General features: G+C 37.4%; 1 protein-coding gene across 12 annotated transcripts in view; it reads left to right on the top strand.

The window, feature by feature from the left end:
* Window positions 1–26,161, top strand: part of Neo1 (neogenin 1) — a 171,677-nt gene that overhangs the window by 125,388 nt on the left and 20,128 nt on the right. For 5 of the 12 annotated variants that reach the window (XM_057766515.1, XM_057766512.1, XM_057766506.1 and 2 more), the window contains 11 exons: window positions 1,428–1,477; window positions 3,084–3,231; window positions 5,949–6,059; window positions 6,983–7,177; window positions 11,698–11,793; window positions 14,436–14,659; window positions 14,743–14,881; window positions 16,836–16,943; window positions 18,222–18,416; window positions 19,030–19,062; window positions 22,015–22,083. In XM_057766515.1, coding sequence (XP_057622498.1) covers window positions 1,428–1,477; window positions 3,084–3,231; window positions 5,949–6,059; window positions 6,983–7,177; window positions 11,698–11,793; window positions 14,436–14,659; window positions 14,743–14,881; window positions 16,836–16,943; window positions 18,222–18,416; window positions 19,030–19,062; window positions 22,015–22,083 — 1,368 coding nt within the window. The remainder of the gene's footprint in view (window positions 1–1,427; window positions 1,478–3,083; window positions 3,232–5,948; window positions 6,060–6,982; window positions 7,178–11,697; window positions 11,794–14,435; window positions 14,660–14,742; window positions 14,882–16,835; window positions 16,944–18,221; window positions 18,417–19,029; window positions 19,063–22,014; window positions 22,084–26,161) is intronic. The other 7 variants (XM_057766509.1, XM_057766513.1, XM_057766507.1 and 4 more) reach the window with 3 other exon arrangements.

The following is a 26,161-nucleotide window of genomic DNA, read 5'->3' as shown; positions in this document are numbered from 1 at the left end:
CTGCCCTGTGGAAAGTCCAAGGTCCTCCCCCCTCCATCCAGGTCTAGGAAGGTGAACATCCAAACTAGCTAGGCTCCCACAAAGCCAGAACATGAAGTAGGATCAAAACCCCGTGCCATTGTCCTTGGCCTCTCATCAGCAGCTCTCATTTTCCGCCATGTTCAGAGAATCCGGTTTTATCCCATGCTTTTTCAGTCACAGTCCAGCTGGCCTTGGTGAACTCCCAATAGATCAGCCCCACTGTCTCAGTGGGTGGGTGCACCCCTCGTGGTCCTGACTTCCTTGCTCATGTTCTCCCTCCTTCTCCTCAGTGGGACCTTGGGAGCTCAGTTCGGTGCTCCAGTCTCTATCTCCATCCATCGCTAGATGAAGGTTCTATGGTGATATGCAAGATATTCATCAGTATGGCTATAGGATAGGGTCATTTCAGGTTCCCTATCCTCAGCTGCCCAAGGAACTAACTGGGGACATTGCCCTGGGCACCTGGTAGCCACTCCAGGTTCAAGTCTCTTGCCAACCCTTAGGTGGCTCCCTTAACTAAGATATGTGCTTCCCTGCTCCCCTGTCCAACCTTCCTTTATCTTGGGGGTGGGGTGGGATGGGGGTAAGGGGAAATGGGGAGAGAAAAGGGAGGAGAGGATGGGGGGGGATCTTGGGGATACGGGATGCAGCTTTCCTTTTTTAAAGGTTTTTCTCTTCTTAAGAATTGCCTTCTAAACCACTTTACAAAGTCCATAAGAAAGCCAAACTTGCCGATGTGTGTCTATCCCATTTTGGTCCGTATTATTATATAATTCATTCAGTCACTTGCCACATTTATTAGACTTGGTTCCAGAAAATGTGAGACTCTTGCCTATGATTGATATTGAGAATAAATATGCTTAAGGTTCAGAATATATGTGAAGTCTAGAAGTTTGGGGTTTAGGGCAGTGGTTCTCAACCTTCCTAATGCTGCAGCCTTTTAATACAGTTCCTCATGTTATGGTAACCCCAACCATAAAATTATTTCTTTGCTACTTCATAACTGTAATTTTTTATTGTTAAGAATCATAAATATCTGATATGCAACCTCTCTGTGAAAAGGTTGTTCAACTCCCAGAGGGGTCATGACACACAGGTTGAAAACTGCTGGTCTAGAGATTCAAAAACATTGTACACCCCTGAAGTAACTATGTGATTTCCAGAGAATCAGCCTGATTTGAGTAAGGATGGATACTCATATGAAAGGGTCTTACCTTAAAACATGAATCAAGCATGGCCACACTAGGGTTGATAGCCCTAGAGCTATCAGCATAAGACATTGTTATCTGAATTCAGACCTAGTCACATAGTTAGTATTGGAGATGTGCATTTGTGCTCAGTCTGGCCAAGAACAATAACATGTGGATGGTTGAATTATTTCCTTTTTTTTTTCTTAACCTGTCTAGTTCCCAGTGCTGCTCCTCAGAATCTGTCCTTAGAAGTGAGGAATTCAAAGGTAAAGTTTGCTTCTCTTCTCTTTACTGGCATACTAAGCTTTAGAGGGGCTTAGAGAGCCAGAGTTCCCTTAGACAAACATTAAAACAATGAAGGCTAGTGTTTCAATAACTCATTTGCTTTTTAAAATAACCTAGCCAGGTGGTGGTGGCGCACGCCTTTAATCCCAGCACTCAGGAGGCAGAGGCAGGGGCAGATCTCTGAGAGTTCGAGGCCAACCTGGTCTATAAGAGCTAATTCCGGGACAGGCTCCAAAGCTACAGAGAAACCCTGCCTGAAAAATAAAAGTAATAATAATAATAACAACATCAACAACCTGATAAATTAGGATGTAACTGAAAACATTTAAAATCAAGCAGGAAGATAAGACAGCATAGGTATAAAGCTGGGCTAAGAGCTCCACTTGTTTATTCTGTTTCTTTCCTTTCTCTGATACTAAAACTTCTTTAGCTTCTCTACAAAGCAAATTGCTGTTTTTATGTAAATATGATATTTTAGATCTTAACCATATAAAATTGTGCAAAAAAAAGTAAGTTGCTTATGATGACACGATGCCAGTATAAACCAAAGACGGGTAGGCATAGATTTTGGTGTCTGTTCACAGCATATCCACCATGTACACGTCTCTGATACTCAAGAAGTCTTTTCAAAAAGTACTATGTCATGCTTCTTCAGGAAACATTTACCACTCTCTCATTTCATTTTTTTGTTTTTGTTTTTTGTTCTGTTTTGTTTTTGACAGGGTCTTACTTGTATGTATATAATTCAGACTGGCCTGGAACTTACTGTATAGCCCAGGCTAGCCTCAAATATTTTTAATCTTGCAATTTCTGCCTTTCTAGGTTGGGACTACCTACACTCCACCATTCCTGTCCATAGAAATTATTTAATTAACAACCAATTTGTATTCAAGAAGGAAAATAATTCTTACACCTAACAATAATCTAATCTTAATCTGTATGTGTCTGACCTTCTATTTTCTCTCTAAATCTTTTCCGGAACTTTAATGTTTTCATTCAGATAAAATACTTAGGAGATAAATCTAGACTCAGTCAGGCATGTCCAAGCTGTGGCCATGGGTTGCATACACCCAAGGTTAGATATTATGCAGTGCAACACAAAAATCATAGACTTAAAACATGAGGGGTTTTTGGTAGTTTCTCTTATCATTTGGCTCTCAAGCATGAATTTTTTTAGATGGCATCATGTCACATACCTGCTTTTTATCTCCCCTCAGTTGATCATTGGGAGTTTTTAATTAAAGTTTTGTTTTTGTGTTTATATTTTGTTTTGTTTTGAAACAGGGTCTCACTGTGTATCTCTGGCTGACCCTAAATTCACTATAGACCAGACTGGCCACAAACTCACAGAATTCTGTCTGCCTCTGTCTCCCAAGTGCTGGGATTAAAGATGTGCATCACCATGCCCAGTAAGTTAGAATTATTTTTGACTGACTGTTAAATAGATAATTTGATGAAGCTTCAAGTATCGTGAACTCTTACGTGCTTATTCTCCTCTTTCTATAGTGAAATTGGACTTAATAGTGTACATAGTTAAGGCCACCCCTTTGAAGTGTTCAGTCTTTTCCTTGTACTGCTTTTTCTCAGAGTATAGTGATTCACTGGCAGCCCCCTTCTGCAGCCACACAAAACGGGCAGATTATTGGCTACAAGATTCGTTACCGAAAGGCCTCCCGAAAAAGTGATGTCACTGAGACCTTAGTAACTGGGACACAGCTATCTCAGCTGATTGAAGGTAAGCTCCTTTGCATATAGTCAGTGACCAAAAGGCGGTTCTTTCTCAGACTTTAAATTATGCTAGTCTGAAACTGTTCTAAGCAATGTTTTATATAAACAAATTAAAAATGGTTCTCGAAAACTTATAATAATTCATTTTTAACTTAATGCAGATTAATGGAAAATACTCTTGCCAATTCCTCCATCTCTGAGGCTTGAACTGTGTTTGATTTTTATTTCCTTTTTATTGTCTCGTTTTCTGAGTATATAACACTTATTTTGTAATGTAAAAATTAAGAGAATTTACTCAACCTAGTTGGTAACAAAACTTGTTATATTGTGCCAGATTCATGTGACCTGTAGAGTATTTGAATAGCTACAGTATTATAATTACATTTGCTGCTATGAGCAGTGTGAAGTTAGAAAATTCTATCAGAAATACTGTTTTGTATCATTTTCCTTTTATATATTACAGAATGAAGTGTATCTTATAAAAATCAACCCAAATACCTATCTAATAAAGGATCATTCTATAGATCACTAGGAATTCTCTTTTTTTATATAGCTATGAAAAATAGAGTTGGTTAAGAAAGGGTATGGCTCCTTTTCAGGGGAATCTTGAGAATCTGAATACGTAAGGCCAATGAAACAGAAGATAGAATCTAGAAAAGGATAGCTATTCTCTATAAGCATGTCCCAAGTATCCACAGAATGAAAAGCTTTAATCTGTGTGAACTAACATTAAATATACAATGTGAACAAAAACAGATTCTTGGTGCCTTGGAGCATTAACCAGAAATACATTTGGATTGTACAGTTAATATATAGCTGGACAGAACGGTTACACTGCCACATTAGCACACATTACTGTAGCTTTATGTTTACTGTGTGCCTTAGTTTTGTTTTTTAAGCTCTTTCTGTTATTTAGAGAGAGAGGAACTTAGCCTTTGTTTACTTGACTCTCTCTTGCCTGCTCTTTCATATATTCTTACCCTTCTAGAGGTCAAGGAATGGTAACTGAATAATTGGTTTCTTTCATATTTTTGTTGTGCCATGTTTGTTTTTATTCTAAGGTTTTGTCCACTAACAATTACAAACAAATGTGCAGCCCTCTTTAGCACTCTCTGACAAGATGGTAATGGGTAATGGGCCTGGAGCAGTGGCTCCGTCATTAAGAGCACTGACTGTTCTTCAGGAGTTCCTGGGTTAGATTCTCAACACCCACACGGAGGTCCACAACAGTCAAACTCCAGTCTCAGGGAGTCAATTACCCTCTTCTGGCCTCCCAGGGCACCAGGCACACTTGTGATGCATAGACATACAGGCAAAACACCCATACATATAAGATAATAAATAACAAGAATTGGGAGGTGAATTGACTTGAACCAGCATTTGTTCCTCTCTCTGTCCTTGCTTGTTTGTGATCAGACAGATTTAGGATGGCACATACAGAGCAGAATTTTCTGTCTCTTCTCATCATGTGCCAGGGTTGGTTACCTTAACTCCAGCACGCCTCGCATCCCAGACTAGTTACCTGCATTCTTAATATTTCTGCCTTGACTGGGGTTTCTGTACTGTGTTGCTGTCCAAAGATCCCAATTATTTGGGTATAGAGAGGTAGACTAATATTAATAACCCTAATGGTCAGTGTCTTGTATTTAAGTATTCTAAAAATGTATGCATGAATGGATGCATAACTCGTCATATTAACTGTCATCCTGCTTTGTAGGTAGACTTCTATATGTGAATCTTTGTTGCCTTTGTATTGGTAAATCTTACAGTTTATTAAAGCTGGTAGTAAATAAAGAGTTGCATAATAGGAAAGTTTGGGGTTTCTTCTTTTACTTACTATAAATACATTTGGCCAACTGGCTGTTGAAAAATAGATTTCTAGGCCATATTTGATGTTTAAATTATTTCTGCTGTGGTTATAGCAGGTCTCAAAGAACAGAGGTAACCTGATAGGAGTTACATCTTTACATTCTTTTCTGGGTTTTGGTGTCTTCTGAAACCAGCTGATTTTGTTCCTTTGTAACAACTCTTTCATTATCTTTGGTCATGGCTTCCTTTTTTTAACAAAATCAAAGGCATTGCATTAAGTAATCCCAAAGTTGCCTTCATGCTCTAAAAAAAAAAAAAAAAACCTCTAACTTCCTGGGATATGGTTAGTTATTGCTGCTTTCTGCATTCTCCTAGGTGGTGTGGGCACTGAGAGCTACCCTGTATTGTATATTGCTTGTTATTTATGAACTTACACTTTATTAAGCTGTGAACTGAATAGGTGTGATGTGTAGCAGCAGGCCACTTGTTGGTTCCCAGCCGCTTAGCCCCGAAATAATCACACAGAAACTGTATTATTTAAATCACTGCTTGGCTCATTAGCTCTAGCTTCTTATTGGCTAGCTCTTACATATAATTTAACCCATTTCTATTAATGTGTGTATTGTCACATGGCTGTGGCTTACCAGCAAGATTCCAACCAGCGTCTGTCTTCAGTGGCTCCATGGCTTCTCTCTGACTCTGCCCTTCTTCCTCCCAACATTCAGCTTAGTTTTCTCTGCCTAGCTAAGTTCTGCCCTGCTATAGGTCCAAAGCAGTTTCTTTATTCATTAATGGTAACCACAGCATAAAGAGGAAATCCCATATCAGAGGTATTTCATTTTATAGGATACTACTAACTTTCTGTTTTCCAAATCTCTTGTTTCAGCTTATATTTTTTTGTTATTTGATTCACAGGTCTTGATCGGGGGACAGAATATAACTTCCGAGTAGCTGCTCTCACAGTCAATGGTACAGGACCAGCAACTGATTGGCTGTCTGCTGAAACTTTTGAAAGTGACCTAGATGGTAAGATTAAACATAATGGCACATGGTAGATATTAACTATTGTCAGTTAATCAGATTGGAAAGCCACTGACTTTGGCTTAAGCTTGTGGCTTAAGCAGTGTGACATACTGCTGTTGTTTTTGTGAAGCAACAGAGTTCCTGAAGGGGTTGTTTTCCAGACATTGTAAAAAAGTATCAGAGTTAGCAGGCTCAGAACAATAAAATGTACAGACATTTGAAGTTGGGTTTCTTTACTGAAACCAGTAAGTAAATAGATAATCTAAAATTTAAGGGTGAGCCACATCCATTGTGCCTATATTTCATTTGCAGCTCCCTTTTTTTCTGAGACCTGGAAACCTTGTGCTTTTTCTCACTTGTTTGTTTTATACATAACTCCATGTGGTTATGTGTAGTTAGTTCCTTTAGCAGTGATGGTGCTAGATTTGGGGAGATCAAAGACCTGTATTCCTATTCTGAGTTTGAACTAAGGTAGCAATTTATGCCTTGAGTAATATACATGAAAGATGCCTTAAGCTGTCACCTTTTAAAGCCTCTTCATCATCTAATGACTGAATCAGTTGTGGCTTCAGTGTCATTTTTTTCTAGATCATTGATTAGGTAAAGAAATAATTGGTGCCATTGTTGTAATATGATACTTGATCGATCTTTTAACAGCAGGTTTCTAATTTGTTGGTGACATACCTTTCTCATTACACCTATAGAGTTTAGGGAATGAAATGAGCAACCATTTGGGTCTTAGAAAAAAAATAAAACCACTGGCTATATTTCACTGTAGTTATAGGTTCTCATTGAATTCTTGATCCGAAATGGGGAGAAATTTATTAAAGCCCACTATTGTGACAGGAGCAAAACATCATTCCCCCAAGGATAGTGAAACATTTTACAGGAAAGTACATTTCATTTTTGTTTTTGCTTCTTCTCAGAATCTCGTGTTCCTGAAGTGCCTAGCTCTCTTCATGTCCGTCCACTTGTCACTAGCATCGTAGTAAGCTGGACTCCTCCAGAGAACCAGAACATTGTGGTTCGAGGTTATGCCATCGGTTATGGCATTGGCAGCCCTCATGCACAGACCATCAAAGTGGACTATAAACAACGTTATTACACCATTGAAAACCTGGGTATGTTTGCTAAGTAAAAGAGATAGTCATGTATGTGATTTCTTTATAACTTTCATTACATTATTTGCAGAAAAATTACAACACTTGTGGAAAGGATTTTTCCATATTCTCCTTAGATTCTTCACCTAGCATATGCAGGATTAACATTTCTCCACATTTCCTTTGTCCTTTTCTGTTTTCCTATATACACATTTCCCCTGAAGCATAAATTCAGTTGCAGACATGACAGTTCTCACTAATCATTAGCTTTAACATGAAATGCTATTAAAATTGTTCTAAATAGCTGGGCGGTGGTGGCGCACGCCTTTAATCCCAGAACTCGCGAGGCAGAGGCAGGCGGATCTCTGTGTCCAGCCTGGTCTACAAGAGCTAGTGCCAGGACAGGAACCTAAAGCTATGGAGAAACCCTGTCTAGGAAAATCAAAAAAAAAAAAAAAATTGTTCTAAATAGTCTACTTATTGAAATAAAGACTTTAAAGTTGAGACAGAATTTTCATATTTGACACTTTTCTCACCATTGTCCTTAATGACAAAAGGAAAATACAACTTTCTAGTTCAGGGTCTGTGTTTAGTCATTGTGTCTCATTAGCCTTTATTTAGAACCAGTTCTGTGTTGTTTTCCCCGACCTTGGTGAAAGACGTTTAGAAATACATATATATATATATGCAATTTATGTCCCTCAGATTTGACTTGTCTAACATTTCCACAGTACCTCTGGAATGACAAGTGTTAGGTTTTTCTTAGTGCTTCATATTAGACACACAAAATGGTATCTGATGCTAATTATCACTTTTCTTTGTAATTAGTATGTGTTTCACTAAGGAAATAACTTGATTTTTGTGCAAATATCTTGTTTCCCATCAGATTCACCTACTAGTAAGTGTATGTATGTATGTATGTATGTGTATATATATATATATATATATATATATATATATATATATATATATATATATATGTTACTGGTGAATCTTAAGATTCCAGTAGTTGAAAAAATCAATAAAAATGAAATGAAAAGGTAAGCCACAGATGTGAAGAAAATATTAGCTACTCTGACAGAGTTTTAGCCTGGAATATATAAAAATTATTACAACTCAGTAAAAAGAAAACCCAGTCAAAATTAACAGAAGGCTTGGCTAGACACTATGCTAAAGAAGACATACAAGTGGTTTTAGTTGTCAGAGAATTGCAAGTATAAAATCTCAAAAAAAAAAAAAAAAAAAAACCTCTGTACGTTCTCTAGAATTCTCACAGTTGCTGGTAAAAAATACTGATAGTACAACTACTTTATAAAATAGAGCTTTCTTATGAAGTTTGCCATACAACCTTGCAGCTCTACTCATAGATCCTTAACCAGGAGAAATGAAAGCACATGACCACTTAAAAGCTTGAAAAGAATGCTTTACTTATAGTAGCCTCAAGGGGGTAGAATTATAAATTTCTGTCATTATTAATTATTAGTAAATTAATATCCTTTCATAGAAATTACTCAGTAATTAAAAGGAATTGGCTGTCAGTACACATAGCAGAAATGAGTTTAAGAAACATACTGAGTAAAAAGCCAAACACAAAATAATATAGTCTGTTATTGTGTTTTTATCAAATTCAGAATAGACAAAATATATCTACAAGTGACAAATTATGACCAGTGGTTTCATAGAACCCTGAGTACTAAGAATTGATGGCAAGAGCATAGCTACTTGGAAATGTCTTAATTTCTCTACTTAGGTATAAATTACATGGATATATAAATTTATCAAAACTTACTATCCATTTAAATACATTTATTTTATACTACTAATATCTCAGTTAATTTTAAAAGCAAAGAAGTCAGAATTACTAATTTCTTATAATAGTAATTATGAACAGCAATTGACTCCACAAGTAAAGGTACTTGATACCAAGCCCAACAATCTGAATTTGATTCCCAGGAGCCATATAGTGGAGAGTGCCAACTTTGCAAGTTGTCCTCTGACATCAAACATGTGCTGTAGCTTGTGCATGACCACACACTTACATATAAATAAATAAATGTAATTTTTAAAGTTAATATTATAATAGTAAGATGATAATGAATTGAGTTGGGTGTGTATGATAACTTTTCCAAATTGGATTGTCACTGTTAATATTTCTCTGAAAAACTTGTCTCTTAATTCATAATCTCTGCTGATTTTTTTTTCAAACCATTGCTTTTTTAAACACCTTTTCTAAGAACAGTTTTAAGTGCCTGACAAATGAGTTACCAAATTTTTAATGGAAGAAAATAGGCAATATTTTATAAATGTAGTCAAAAACAAAATATATTTTCTGTTTTTCTTTCTAAAAAGAGACAGATCAACTAAACCCAGGAGGCTTCTCCACATGAGTAGTCTTATAAGCAATTGTTGGATAGGTAAACCAAAGCTTTTCAGTGGATAAAAATGTTCCTGTGATGACCAGCCTCCTACTGTTTCCCTTATGAGACTTCTAAAATAAAAGTCCTTTACAGTGCAGTCAGGACTTAGTCCTTGACTTCCTGAAACTTTCAGTCTCGTGGGAGAACCAAAGGAAAACCTAGGAAACAGGAAAGTAAGTTGAAGTGAAGTGTGCTCATTCAGAGCAGGAAAACCTGAACACGGTACATAGAACAGTCCACGAAGAAATTTAGCTGGGCTTGAAAGCTTGAACCAGAATAGTGTTTGAAACAGAGCAGCAAGAAGGAACACAGATTATGCTAAAGAGAATAAGCAGTAGACTCTATTAGAAAAGAATTATGTATGTTGAGAAATAGCAAAAACAAAATAAGTTTGGCATAAAATAAAATAGGTTTACTAGTCTAATAGATTCATAAAATACTTAGTGAAAGAAGTCAGAGGTGAAGAAGTTCATTTAGGAATTCATCTAACTTAAGATGTCTTCTGAACTTCATGTTCAATACAAGCATCTGCCCACTGGACGCCTACATCTAGATTGTAACCCATATTCCACCTGGCCCAAAATTTAAACTAAACTTTGTATCCTTTTGCCCAAACCCTTTTTTTTTTTTTTGATCAGTTAACAGATGATTATTGAACAACTACAGTGTCTGAGACACTGTATAGAGAGAAAGCAAAGAAAAAGACATTATGCAGCTATTAGGAAGAATACATTTTAAAAATATCTGAGAGCTGGTCATGGTGGCATGCATATATAATCCTAACAATCAAGAAGTAGAAGCAGAAGGAACCAGAGTTCAAGACCAACTTCAACTACATAGCAAGTTCAGGGCCAGCTAGGACTGCATGAATCCCTGTCTCAATAACCCCAAACGATGATGATGTATTCACAGTTCTAAGGGGGAATGGGTGATACAGGTGATATAACTAGAGGGGTTACCATTGTAAAATGAACCTTTCTGAATGGATAGGTTAGCGTGTGTATAGGGCGAGGGTTGAAAGTGCCCTCAGAATGGGGAATGGTGGCGACCTGAGAAGAGGAAACACTGAGAACAAGGAGAAAATAGTGAGGAACAGAATCAGAAAGTCTTGTTTGTTTGCCGAGAATAAAGTTCTTTTGTTTTGTTTTGTTTTGTTTTTTGTTTTTTGAAATGGTTTCTCTGTGTAACAGCCCTAGTTTTCCTGGAACTAGCTCTTGTAGACCACACTGGCCTCAAACTCACAGAGATCCACCTGCCTCTGCCTCCCGAGTGCTGGAATTAAAGGTGTGTGCCACCACTGTCCAGCAAGAAGGGAGGGCTTAATGACTCTCAGGTTCTATCTTGTAAATGCTGTCCAACCTGTTGCTTAATGCCACCTCTTGGAATTTAACAAGAAAATTTGAAGGATCCCCTAGAGCCATGGTTTTCAGCCTTCTTAATTCTGCAACCCTTTAATATACTTCCTCCTGTTGTGGTGACCCCCCAACCATAAAATTATTTTGTTTCTACTTTGTAACTGTAATTTTGCTGCTGACATTGAATCATAATGTAAATTTCGATATGCAGAATGTCTGAACTGCAACCCTATGGGGGTTCAGACCCACAGGTTGAGAAACACTGCCCTAGAGAGATTGTTCTCTTCATCTTATGGAGTTAACTACAGGCCATCAAATCCTGGGCATGTCTTGTCTCATCAAGAAGTTGGCTGCTCTGGATTAGGAGATTCCCTGGAATGTTGGAGACATTTGGCACTCTCAGTTTATTTCCTGTTTCTCTACCTTAGGTGTTGTGGTCCGGGATAGAAGGGGTTTAATTTCAAGCTGCACCTGAAGGCTTCTGGTACACAAAAGCCTTATACAATACAATGTGCATCTTAAACCTTAGTAAACTCCAGGAGAGGAAAAATAGTCTACCTCCACTCTGAAGACTAAATCCAAGAAACTGATGCAACCATTTTTTTTGTCCTCATGTACTGCTATCTACACATCTCTTCATATTCCAAAATAACCAATCCCATTAAAAACTCTAACCCTTTTATGAATTTTCCATGATTAGTTAGTCACTGTTGTATTTCTTAAATCCTGTAGAGAACATTAAAAAATTGTTTGGACTTCTTTCCCTCAGATCCAAGCTCTCATTATGTGATTACCCTGAAAGCATTCAACAATGTTGGTGAAGGCATCCCCCTTTATGAGAGTGCTGTGACCAGACCTCACACAGGTAGGGCATCCTGTTTCTTTTGGTCATCTGCACTTTCACAGCTGCTTATGTAGAGTATGATGGGTGTTTGTGAAGGAAAAATACATGGCAACTCGAAATGCAGACTTGGGATGAGTAATAAGCTGGCTTTCTTTGTACAGAATTCTGTTAGTTCCTGGTTTTCTCATTTAAACTATTGTCTGTCATGTAAGCTATTCTTTGTAGATATATACATGTTTTTAATATGTTAGAATCTAGAATATACAGTTTGAGAAAATTAACTATAACTCATCTTTTAGACATGGTATAACTATAATGAATCAAAAATGAAGGGTTTTATGTATATATATATGCACACACATATTAATATAGGTTACACATCATAGCATATCAATAAGTGTGTGTGTATATATATGTATGTATATATATATATACATACATATATATATGTGTGTGTTTGGTGAAGCTAACATTTGTTTATGGTCAGATATCTGAGTTGGTTAGGAAAATATTTTTTTCTGTGACCTTCATAAAGTTCATGTAAAGGGATAAAAATCAAAGACACTACCCATATGATCAGCTATATTTATTATAAGAGATCAGTAATCACTCATAATATTTTAAATATCTTTGAAAGAATATAAATATAATGTAAAATTTCTGTACTGTTGTAAAACTTCTTAGATTTGAATGAGAAAATTTATTGAAGTCAGTATATTAGAGTTGTGAACTTTTTAACAATCCTAGAACTGGAAACTGTTGAGATGGCTCAGTGGTAAAGAACACTTGTTCTTCCAGAGGACCCGGATCCCATATCCAGCACCTTCATGGTGACTCACAACCATTCATAACTCCAGTTTCAGGAATCTAACTCCCTCCTCTGCCCTTTGAGAGCACGAGGCACACACATGATGCATATATATATACATGCAGGCAAAACACTGATAGACATAATTTTATAGAATCCTAAATACAAAAGAATTTCTTTTTATAAATGCATTTCTCCATTTGTTGACCATGACTTTGTGTCAGTATCACAAGCTGACATAAGGATGCTTTAAGTAACTGTACAGACTTGGCAGTGTTCTTGCTTACTAAAAGATAATCTTTGTCCCTTTTTTTAAAGCCTCTACTTTGTACAAACATCATTACTCCATGATTCTGGCCTGTGTACCTACCACTTAAAAGTTCTGTTAGAAATAGTTCAGGTGAGAAAACCAGGAACTAACAGAATTCTGTACAAAGAAAGCCAGCTTATTACTCATCCCCAAAAAAAAATATTCAAAAAGTGACCTTTGCCTTCTTAAATTGAACTACAATAGAAAAGAATTTTTTCTTTCACATGGTTTAAGAATGCAGAAATATTATAAATGTACAAGGAAATGCTTCTAAGTCATGTAATTTGGTTATTTTACACAAGAGTTGTCACATATAAGATGTTCCTTAAAGAATAATTATTTCTGCATATGAAGGTTCATTGTAACTAATTAGTATGTATTCTGACAAGCTTTAGAACAAAGTCTTAGACTGCCCCTCTGTTATTTTTAGTATTCATTGTACAGAAAATACACACATGAAGATGATTTCTTTAGTGTAGCAATTTTTCATAAACAGGGACTGTGTCATTTCCAATTTTTAGTTATGTATAAAACCAGTCACATTCATTATATGGGGAAACAACATTTAAAACCTGAATTTTTTAAATAAATTATTTTAAAATGATAACTTTTAATACAAGTGTGTGTATTTAGAAAATCTAGCTAGGAGTTGGGAAAACCCAGAGATCCCACTCTCCTGCACTCCAGCTGTGGCCCTTGATAATTGTTTTTTTACTCACTTTCCTCTCTGTTTTGCAATAAAGAGTGCATTTGCTGCGTTGAACAAAGCAATAGTATGCTCTTCCTTTCCTCAAACAAGTGCTGTGATCCTGGCAGTGCTGTGCACTTGAACCCATGATAATTACGGCATTGTAACTGATGGGGACTTGTTCTCTACCTTATTCTGACTGCTGGAGAAAATACAGCAGACAGTGCAACTTGGTGTTAGTTTACCTTCTCTTAAGGAAGATGAGTGTTTGGATTTATTCAGCTATGAGCCATATCTCTACTGCCTCTGCTCTCCAAATGCCAGCAAGCCTGAATTTGCTTAACCATAGACTGACATTCAGCTTTGAGAGACGAACCATCATATGTCCAGTGATGGGCACTAGTAACTCATGTACCATGCAATAAACGTTACTAAAATCTGAAACAGAACATGAGCTTTTTATTGTTTATTCGGGTATTATACTCTGGATTTTAAGAGCAGTTTTTATTTTCTATAATCCTTTGACAGTAATGTTTTCAGTTAATTCAACAAAAATTCAAGCAATATATGTTAACATAATCACTCAGTTATCATTTTTCAGTGTTTAGAGTATGGTTGAGAATATAGTCAAGTACTAATTTGCTTAACATTTTCTGCAATTCTTTTCCTAAAACAAACAAACAAAAAAAAAAAAACACAGTAGAAGTATTCTAAATGAATGAGGGCTGTCTATTAACTCTGGATTTTCTTTCTTTTTCTCCACTTTTCATCTTCCATTCCATTATATTCCCCGCATTCCCTTTTATTTTTGTTTATGTTAAAATGCCACTTCCCTTTCTTAATTACTTTTTACCCAGACACTTCTGAAGTTGATTTATTTGTTATTAATGCTCCATACACTCCAGTGCCAGATCCCACTCCCATGATGCCACCAGTGGGAGTTCAGGCTTCCATTCTGAGTCATGACACCATAAGGATTACATGGGCGGACAACTCCCTGCCCAAACACCAGAAGATTACAGATTCCCGCTACTACACAGTCCGGTGGAAGACCAACATCCCAGCAAACACCAAGTATAAGGTACTAAACATTTGCTATGGGTGAAAAAAAAGCTAATCAGTGGTGTTTTCTTGTTTTAAAGTTCTTGATTCGTACTTTTCCAGACTGCAAATGCAACAACTTTAAGCTATTTGGTTACTGGCTTAAAGCCGAATACGTTATATGAATTCTCTGTGATGGTGACCAAAGGTAGAAGATCAAGCACATGGAGTATGACAGCTCATGGAGCTACGTTTGAATTAGGTATGTATAGTGTAAAACCATGTCATGTGGCATTTCTTTTCTTTGTAAACTATGAAAACCTGTAGAAGTTCACGCTGTTGTTGTGCCACATTCTCAGCCATGGGACATCTTATCACCACCTTTACTATGCAAGGGGAGGACACGTACTGACATCTCTACAGAACCCAGTGGACAGCTGCGTTTGAGTTTTATTTTCCATTTCAACTATTGTGGATGTTTGGATCACTTTGCCAGAACATTAGTAAACAGCAGAATAGTATAATCCAAGACAGTCTAGGTTTTAGAAATTAAGAGACTTGAATTTAATCTCAGGTCAGCTTTCTTTTGACTATGCTCACATGAGCATGTTATCTAATCCTTTTGAATCTCAGTTTCTTCCATTTTGGGTGGAATCGACCCCTTTTCTACTTTAGAAGAGTATTATAAGGTAAAATGAGGAACAGATGGAAAAGCTTGTGGGTAGATATAAGAGATTATTGTCATTAATCCTGCTTCACTGACAAATTGAAATTGAAAAAAATGAATTGATCTGCCCTTGACCAAGCAGTTGTTCAGCCTTGTTTGCCTAGTCTGAACACTTTACTGGTAGACCAGGGCTTTATTGGAAAGCAGCTCTGTAAGATTTTTAACTGAACTAGCCTTTGGTATTTGTAAATACACGTAAGGGAGAGAGGATAACTAAGCAGATTAAAGAAAGAGTATGCTGCTAGCCTTGAGATCTGTTTCCTTTTTCTCACTCTTTTTAAGCCCCTTCTTTCACTTCCTTTGGGCTTTGCTGTGATGAGGATATAAATGACCTTGAGAATCTGTATAGTTTGGCCTGTTTCTGGCATAATGAAAAACTAAACTTCCACATTCTGGGTGTTCTGCACAGTTGCTTGGAATTTCTACAGGAAAGGGGACTGAACTGCAAAGTTAGGAATATAGTATATAAAAAGGTAAATAGTCATTAGTTTGCTTTCTTTTCTGTTTCTTTTGTTTGTTTACTTGCTTGCTTGCTTGTTGTTTTGGCTTTGTTTTGAGCCATAGTCTCACTGTGTAGCCCTAGCTGTTCTCAGACTCACTGAATAGATCAAGATGACATTCAACTCACAGAGATCCTGCCTGCCTCTTCCTCAGGAATACTAGAATTAAAGGTGTGCACCACTACATTCAGCTCCTCTATTTTAATAATATCTTTTTGCTTTACTTCCAGCTTCTTGACTAATAAGTGAAATTTTTATTTTCCCTTAGGATGCTTGTTTCACTAGGCTTTCCCAGTGTTTTAGGAAGTTGATTTGAGTGTTTTCCTACTCATGCCTTACATTTAAAGTTCTCGGGTATAATACAGAAAGGTCATTTTCTTGTTGGCTTTTCTGATGATGAACAGCTTTTATTTAGAGCAGTAATATCAGCAGTTGGTGGTATGCTTTCAGTGAGAGCTTAAAATGAAAAATACCAAATTGTAAATTTTTTCTTAGAGGGAATTGAGCTCTTAAAAGCCCTATTTGGCTTGAAGCAAGAGAGAAAACTATTTCACACTTTAGAATGTCCTACCAGATAAGCCAAATCAAGTGAGAGGAAACAATCTGGGACCAGTTATGTAACTACTCTCAGTTTGGTGTCCTGACTACACATGCCTTTCTAGCTTGAAGCCTTAAGGAGATGTGATTGTACAATGCCAAACAGGAGTCTGTGCTTGAAAGCAGTGTGGCCTTTGATTCCCTTGAGTATGTATCCCTGGCTCCAGCCCACAGGCCCTTTCTCTGTCCTCATAGTATTTGTTTTGTTCTGTTTTTTCCTTTGATACTTTGTATAGTCTTCTTTTTCTTAGAAATGGTTGGTTACACATAGACTTGAGGTATTGAAACCAGAGGGTTTTGTCTTTGTCCTATACATTTACTGTACCTTATCAATGAAAAGAGTTGGAAAATTGTGAATTATATTGAAGTGGACAGTATTTGTTGTTTTGTAGTTCCTACTTCTCCACCTAAAGATGTGACCGTTGTGAGTAAAGAAGGAAAACCTAGGACCATAATAGTGAACTGGCAGCCTCCCTCTGAAGCTAACGGCAAGATTACAGGTGAGATGCCTTAGACCATGCACGACTCCAGGCAAGAGCTGTTTTGTCAGTCGAAGTGGGAGTGTGTGGCTGACTTGGTCATTGTAGGGAGTGCTATGAGCCATGTTGGTCCTTGAAATTGGAGCAGGGAGTGCAATCTGCCCAGAGTAGCACGGAATTGAGTGGCCAGCCAGTAGTTTGGCTTAACAGTATTTTGTGGGGCTAGAGTATGCGTACAGCCTTTGTGCTACTGCAGCTTGGTGGGTATGTTTATTTTCCACAAAGCTGTTCAGTGCCCAGGTAACTGGCTTTGAACTTGTGTGTTTAGTTCTATGGGAATTACCTAATATGCATAAACTGTTCTTCTACGCTAAAGCCCCCCAAACCCATTAGGCTTTTAAACCACCAGTATCCCAAACTGCTGCTTCAGGTTTCTGTGCTCTCACTACTAGAATTAAAAGCTTGAATATCCTAGGTCTACAAAGGAACTGTAGTTTTTTTCTCTTGGGCTTTGGAGAGAAATTTTCCCATAATAGAGAAGATACTGTCTGCTGTTTGGAGCCTCTGCCATATTAGTAGTGTCCTGAAGAACCAGTTTACCCTTTGAAATATGAGGAAGGTGGCCTAAAGACTGAGAAAGATAATGTGTTTCTTAGCATTTTGTTCATGTAACTTTGTTTTTGTTTTGTTTTGTTTTTGGCAGGGGTGGAGTAGGGTGGGGAGGGTGGGGGCTGTCTGTCTGTTTTGGTTTTTTGAGACAGGGTTTCTCTGTATAGCCTGGCTGGAACTCACTCTGTAGCTGTTTCACAGTTGCGGGGACTAAAGGGGTGCTCCATCGTGTTCCTATAACTTTGGATACGATGTCCTTTTCTGTAAATTCTAGGCTTTGTTTCTTGTTTTTTTAGGATCCTACATTGCCTCTTCTGTAAAAGAAATACCTTGACTCTGATTACTTTTTACTTTGTCTTTTAAAACCTTAAACAATAAATCACTTTTTTGCAGTGTGAGTCAGGTATGCTTCTGCCTCGTCTATAGGGATTGAGTGCCCCCTGGTGGAAGTATCTGGTGACATGTTTCTGTGGCCTCACCTGTCCCAATTTTAGAACTTTGTCAGAGGTTTTCCAGTCTACCAAGCATTTTTCTCCTAAGAGATGACGTTGGTTGGAGCTAATTGATCATGTCATACCATTCCTAAGTCTCAAAACTATATTATTTTAAATCATAGGCACTTATTGACTCCCTGATTGCTAAAAGAAAAACAGAAATGGAATTTCTTTTCCTGTTAATTGCTTTGGACAGGTTACATCATCTATTACAGCACAGATGTGAATGCAGAGATACATGACTGGGTCATTGAACCTGTTGTGGGAAACAGACTGACTCACCAGATTCAAGAGTTAACACTTGATACACCATACTACTTCAAAATCCAGGCCCGGAACTCCAAAGGCATGGGGCCCATGTCTGAAGCTGTCCAGTTCAGAACACCTAAAGGTAAAGCTCCCTGAGCCAAGGGTTTCAATATGCTGTCTAAAGAGTGGGACTGCAGCATGTAGAAACTGTGGGTAGTGTGGAGAATGCTGGTAATGAACTTGCCAACCTCACTGTGAAGACTTCCAAAGAATTCGTCTCCTACCCACTGACTGCCAAATCTGTACTCTCCCAGTCCACATAGGCAGGAACTTTGGCTCTACATATCTGAGCAGAAGAATTGCAGTGATCTTAAAGTTTTATCTGAGAACTCAGAAGTGATTCTTTTGGTTTCAATAGAGTTATACTACATATTATTGTGACAGATGTTCTTTCAACACACGCAGGCTCTTAACATAAAACCGTTACATTGCAATCGTTGTAGAGAATGAGACTGGAAGGGGTTATTTATGTAAAGCTCAAGAAAATGAATATAAAATAATAAGCCAAGCAAACTTAGATAATAAAATTGAGTTGGGTGCTGAGTCTGTGGAAATATGGAAACCTAAATTTCTATTGTCGATTTATTTGGAAGTTTGTGGGAATTTTATTTTTTCCTTTAAAACTTCTGTCTGTCCATCTTCAAAGCTGGTGATCCTTGCTCTTGTTTCCTCTTCCCCTGTGCTTGGCCTGTCAGCGGACTCCTCTGATAAAATGCCTAATGACCAAGGTAAATGAGTAGATGGCCTCTCTCTCATTTCTCTCTTTTGTGACCTATTATGAGCTTTTTGTTTCATCTTTTCCCCATGAAAATTAGTACCATGTGTTAAATACCACACACATACTTATTGGCCAAAGTAGAGTTGAGTCCATGTTTATTTCCCTTGGGATGTCTGAAAAGCTGAGGGATTTACTTAGAGGCTAAATCCATTGGTGGAAGAAAACTGAGTTGGATAACCTCAAGGCTGGCCTTAAGTGAATGTCAGGTTATCCTTAGGTATTAAGATGCTAGTGTTATAAACAGTGATAAGCATTTGAGGCGTAATGTGATCAGTATACCAACCTTCCTTATTTGTAACATTTAGAATTTTATTTCTTTAAATGAGAAGTTAATATCAAATTCAGCAAATACCATATTTTCCTTCTCACATACATAAATTCTGTTAAATATGTGTTTATCTGCAACCAAGAATTCTTTGCAATATGTTAATTTACAGCTCTTTCTATTTATTTTCTTAAATATTAAATATGGCCATTTTTATAAAAGGATAAAAGATATACGGCCTGAACACTTACAAAGCATGAGCCTTAATGCCATCAGTCTCGAAATCATTGGTCAGCACTTTTTTTTTGTAATTGCTCTGGTGGCATGGTAGCTGTACTTTGTGACTTTTATCCCTGAGGATTTCCATACTGCAAAAGACTGCTGAAAGTAAATTTGATCATTTCTTTCATGGTTTAAGAGTAGTAATCAGAAATACAAGGTTTTTGGATCTTAGTTAATACAAGAAAGAGTCAGAACTTGAGGTATTATTGAGTTTCATGACTTTGGACATGTGTTTGTATTCAACAAGTCTTTTGTTGTACATGGGAGAAAACTTCAAGCATAGTTTTTAGTGAGTATTTGCAAGAATGGGATTTCACAAGTCATTACGTTGCATATGCAGAGAATATAAATGTGCTTTGCTCTCTTCCTTCACTTGGTAACTGTTACACGACACTTAGTTGTTCCATGCCTCTGCTATTTAAAATTCTTTACCTTTTCGTGTTTTGGGTACTAGATTCATCCTTTGAAATTCTTTTTTATTCTTTAATTATTAAAGAAAATATTAGGAAATACAGGAATATAAACTAATAATCTTGGCAAAGCATGTTCACTGACAATTTTTTTGGTTTTTGTTTTGTTTTATTTTCTTACATGATGCAGTGCTCTGGAAAGTTTAATTTAAATGTAGCCTGCATAATGATTATGAACATTTAAATATGAAGAACCTTAAAATGTCAAGTATCTCTGCCAATTAGATTTTGCCTGAGGTAATAGCATATGAAGTACAACTGGAATCTTGATGTGTAGTGTGTGTCACTTGGGAGAAATGATAGCCTCAGAAATAAGAGGATAAAGTAATAAGTATGAACAATGGAAAAGGGGTCAGGGACTAAATTAAATTAAAATATGCCCTAGAAATCTTGAAACTGTACCATAGGAGTCAAGAACTTCTTTTCCTTTCTTATATAGGTTTTTGGCTTCTGAGAACATACCAAATTATATTTAGCCTCTAGATTTATTCTATTAAATGAACCACTTACACAGCCTTATATTTGGGTTTCTTTTGTTTCTTTTAAAATATGATAATTTCCAAGAGGAAAGAGGAATTGACATTAGTGCTAATGTTTTGCAGAAATAACTGTAGTTTATACACTTCTAATCAAGCTTTATTTGTGACACTGTCTCTCAAAAGTCTTTACTAGCGCTCCATGTGCTCTGCCTCCATAAAAGGAAAGAGTATATTCTTCCCTGAATTTATTATGTTTGTAATAGTTAACATTTATGGATCATTTATTACACACCAAGTAGTATTCATAGTTTTTCATGATCTTAAGTTTTCATTTAGCCTCACAACAGTGTATTAAAGTAGGTGCTTTTGGTATCCCTGCTTTAACTTAAGGAAAAAGAGGCACAAATGATGAAATAACTTGCCCAACATCAAAGTACTGCTGTGTAGTGGAGCAGGTGTTCAAGGGCGATCTCTTAGGCACTCTGTGCTATTAACTGGAAGGAGTAGCTTGTATTTACCATCCTTGCGGGCCTCTTTTCAAGAGCTTGCTGCTGCTAACTTCTGGCTAGTAACTTAGAATTGAGGAATACCTTTACTTTATGGAGGAAGGGCTTCCCCTAAGGAGTTTTGGTATAAATGTGAAGAAAGAGACTGAAAACCAAGAATAAGGATTATAAATCAAAAACCTGATGTTTCTGTCTCCTGGGGTCTGCTGCTTAGGGAGACCCCAGGCCTGAATCAGCAGCCTCACTTATTTGAACTTGGGGTTAAGATCAGATGACAGTGACCTATGTAAGCAACTGAAAGGAAGGCTGTTTTTTTTTTCTGTTTTTTAATGCTTAGGTGAAAGAAAAAGGAAAAGTGAGAATACGACTTGAACCTCTGCTTACCTTCCTGCCCTTGCTTAGGTTAACTTTATATTTAGAAGGGCAACTTCATAAACTGGGAAAAAAAAAAAAAAAAAAAAAAAAAAAACAGAACAGTACTGATACCAGCCAAGCTAGATCAGCATCACCAAGTCCTTTGGAGAATACAGTTGTTTGGTACAAGCATCAGCTTCACTTATTCCCTTGGTTTCTTTTATAAAAAGAAACTACATCTATGTGTCTGCTCTGAGCCTCACTTCCTGGGCTAGAGAAATGGGAGAGTCCTCCACTTCTGATCAACAGAGTGGTTGTCTGGTCATGGCCTTGAAACAGAGACATCAGTCTTCTAGATACCTTCTTGCACAGAAAGCTATTTGTTTACCTTGGCGCACAAATTGCATTTACCCATTATTTGTGTTGTTACATTTTGTTACAGAATAGACTGAGATGATTTGTGTTTAGAAAGCACTCAACTAGCTGTGAAGTGGACTGTCACACCTACATGTTGACTTGTTATTGACATGATTTCTTCTGTTTCAGCCTTAGGATCAGCAGGAAAAGGAAGCCGACTGCCAGACCTAGGATCTGACTACAAACCTCCAATGAGTGGTAAAGCCCTCTCTAAGACTTTTTTCAGCTTGCTACAGACATTATGGAAGTTTTGCTTAATTTTTTCAAATGTGTTTTATAGCTTCAGTGTTGGGTTATTGCATGTTGATGTAGTGTTTCATTTAGCAGATCTAGCATTGACCATTTTGCGACAAATGTTGCTGAATTACTACTGGAAGCCTAGTCATCATAGAATCTTGTTTCTCCATGTAGCTGGCAGGAGACAAGATTGATGCCTAAACAAACCATCTGTTCCCTACTATCTCCAGAAAAGAGTTGGGCTTTCAAAAATTAGCCCTCTGGTAGAATTAGCTATTACCTGTCACAAGCCAGAGAACTGCTTCAGAATCTCAACATCTCCTTTACTTATTTTTAGTTTGTGAATTTTAGGGGGGGAAATTCTACTTTTTTACCATTCTGCAAGCTAGTACCCTCAGTTGAGTAACACTTCCTTCTTGGTGCTGTAGACATGGTTAAGAGCAGAGGACCCGGGTTTATTGCTCAGCACACACATGGTAGCTGTCTGTGACTCTAGTTCAAAGAGATCTGACATCCTCTTCTGGCCTCCTTGGACCCTGTGTGAATGTGATGTACAAACATACATGCAGGCAGAACACCTGTACACATTAAATAAAAAATAAATAATTTTGTTTCTTAAAAGGTCACTTCCTTCTCCACAGAATGTTACTCAGCATTTCTGAGTTACTTTCACACTTAAACTTACCACTGCTCCTGCACTCCGGGAATTAAGGGAACACACTGCATTATTCCCAGCTGATATAGTAAGAAAATCAGTGGAAAAGTGGTGTGTCTGAGGCCACCCGCTAATTCTGGCATACAACCAAAATTCAGACCTCTGTCTTCTGATTGCGCTTTTTTCTCTGTCACATGCAGGTGATTCTATGCCAGCTATAAGTATCCAGGTGGTAAAATGTCCAAACAGTAGTCACTAGAATTGGTTTTCACTGTCTCATCATCTCTTCGTCATAAACATGGGAGTACAGTGAATAACTTTGTACACTTCAGCTGTCTGTCTAATGCCCATGCTTTGGGGAAATCAGCTGACATTTAGAAGAACCAGACACACTTGAATGCTTCTAAAAGTTTTATACTACCATTGTTTAGAATTTTTTTTCTTTATGCATTTGTTGCACATTGACTTTAGACAGTATAAGTGTCAAGACTGTAAGGAAGTAACTTTCCTCTGTCTTTTCTTTCATTTAGATATCCACTTGTACTTTGTATTTTGAAGGTTCAGACTCTATGGCAGACCAGAGGAGGAAGAAAGTAAAAAGGCAATTGATAGAAAATTAGGAAGGCTTTATAAAAGAGATACTATCTATTCCATATCCTAAAAGGTACATAAAAGATTCAGAGCTAAAGAGATGGCTCAGTAATTAAGAGCACTTCTTGTTTATATAGTAGATTGGAATTTAGTTCCCATCATCCAGGTTGTATGGTTAACAGTCACCTATATCTCCAATTTCAGGAGATCCAGTGCCCTCCTCTGGCCTCTACAGGCATTCACACACATGTACACAGACACTCAGATACAAACACATAACTAAAAATAATCTTTAGAGGAAAAAACCTGCTAAATGTCAAGATGGGCATCAGACGTTCTGGGATGCACCAACAGCACATGCAAAGGCATAGCAGCCTAACCTGCTTTCCTTAGGGCCCTGCTGCCTGGAGTAGAGTGGGGTGTGCACGTAGGTTAGAACTAGCCTGACAACAGCCCAGATAGCAATGGTAAGAAATCTGGACTTTTTCCTACAAATCACATATGTAGAGTGTCTAACGGTACTGATAAACTAAGACTACCATTTATCAGTATCTGCTATTATTAGTCTGAGAACCATGAAGAATTGATTGAGAACTAAGAAGATGAAATCAGGGGGAAAAGGAAACTGTTCCAGTAATCCAGGACAGACATATAGAAATACATGTAACAATGATCTCAGGCAAGAGTGTTGACAGCCCCTTTGATGGCCCCTTCTTACTCTTAGAAACTTTTGTCTGACTCATAACATTAGAAGTTAAATCCAAGTAAATGAAAACTTATTTGTGTTGAATGCAGAAAAGAAATACTTTCACCTGTGATGTTCTCTATGTCCCAAATTCCCTAGCTTTTGGTTTACCAGGTTGTCCCATCTTGCAAGAATCTAGCCCAGTAGCTTAGTATTTCTGTTGACAGCAGCGTTAAGTTAGCAGTATGGTTAATTTTATTGGTTCTAGTACTGTAGTCTTTCCCAAATATAAAAATGTTACCTCGTTGAAGGTCAGTATGTACAGTGTAAGTTATTTGCTTAAGTTTTTCTTAGAAATGAAAGATAAAAATGATTGAACCAAATGTAGAAGAATAAGCTCTTAAGCCATTCTAAATCAGCCTCAGATTTAGCACTGTACTTAAATGTCTGTAAAATCATAGAATTGAAGTTGGAAGGTCAGATAATCCAGTGTTGTTGGAAGGGATTCCCACACAACGAGAAAAGTTTTGATTTAGGAACCTAGCGCTCCTTTTTTCAGCTAGACTGGTTGGCTGGCAAGCCCTGGAATCTGCCTGTCCCTGTCCCACCAATACTGAGGTTATAATTGTATTCCACCATGTCTAGTTTATTTGTGGGTGCCAGGGATTTAGACTCAGGTCAAAGCACTTTACCCACTGAGTGGTCTCCCCAGCCTTCTTGATAAAAGTTCCTTCTACAACATCCTACTTCTTAATTACTTTGTTTCTGGTTAGTTGGTTGATTAGTTTTTGAGACAGGAGCTCATTCTATAACCAAATGTAAGACCGGAATTCACTGTGTGACCCAAACTGGACTCAATTTACTGTAATCTTCCTGCTTCAGTCTTCAAAGGGTTGACATTACAGGCATGTGCCACCAAACAGTCTAACAGAAATTCTAGTGCTAAGCAAGGGTCACCTCTTCCATAATGTTCTGAGCCTTTGGGGTTAGGGACCAAGAGTTGATAAAGATGTTCCATCTCTAGCTGAGCATTCATAGTTGCTTATTTGTAGCACTTTGAGTAGTAATGCATCTCTTCATTGACTTCTATACACTGCAATGAGAGGTTTAGCCCACCGAAGTTGGGAGGAACACAGATTTATAAATATGCCTGAGGGTCCTTCTAGTTTCTGTTCCCTCCCTCTAGAGCAGCAGTTCTCAACCTCTGGGTCACAATCCCCACAGGATCACATATCAGACATCCTAAATATCAGATATTTTACATTACAATTCAGACAGTAGCAAAATTACAGTTATGAAGTAGTAACGACATAATTTTATGGTTGGGGATCACCACAACATGAGGAACTGCCTTAAAGGGTCTCAGCATTAGCATTAGAAAGGTCAAGAACCACTACCCTTCTGTGTCTTCCCTCAGGCCTTTGTATAATGAGATCCTTCTTGTCTAATTATAAGCTCAAAAGCCATTTCTAAGAGAAGCTTCTTTTTAAAAAAAAATTATTAATACAGTTATGCAAATGAAAACAAGTTGAATTTAGAGTCCAGATTGTGTGTTCTAGAAGCTGTCTACAGGGATATGCAGGTGCAGGCTCCAGGCCTTGCTTCTCCAACATTGTGGAAAGAAAGAGACCTTACACTTGAGGCAGAGCCGCATTAGATTCAGAAAAGCTTTTCGACTACTCAGTCTAAGTCACCCACACAGTCACTCCGCAGTGTAGCACCTTCCCCTGCTTTTGTCATAGCTGAACTAGAGTTTCTTATCTGTTTATTGCTTGTGCCAACCTCCCACCCCCAGCATTCACATCTTTGCTCTTCACTGTTGCATCTAGAATACCTACAATAATAACTGGCACATAGTAACCGCTCAATAAATAATTGTCAAAATAATACATGCGTCTAGACCTGCTTCCTGCTGAAGTAGAATAAGGAAATTGTATTGTCTGTATGCTTATGAAAAAAAGATTAGTTTTCAAATATTGATTTTGTAATTTCAGACATCTGTATGTTAAGGAAAACTTTTTACTTTATAGGAATATGCATTTTATATGATTTTAAAAGAAAAAAGAAAAAACCAAAGAATTTAGAAATGGTGATTGGGCGGTGGGTGG

The sequence above is a fragment of the Chionomys nivalis genome, chromosome 4 (genome assembly GCF_950005125.1).
Source record: "Chionomys nivalis chromosome 4, mChiNiv1.1, whole genome shotgun sequence".
Classification (NCBI taxonomy): Eukaryota; Metazoa; Chordata; class Mammalia; order Rodentia; family Cricetidae; genus Chionomys; species Chionomys nivalis.
Note: the sequence above shows the minus strand (reverse complement) of the source record. Positions and strands in the feature narration are given on the sequence as shown.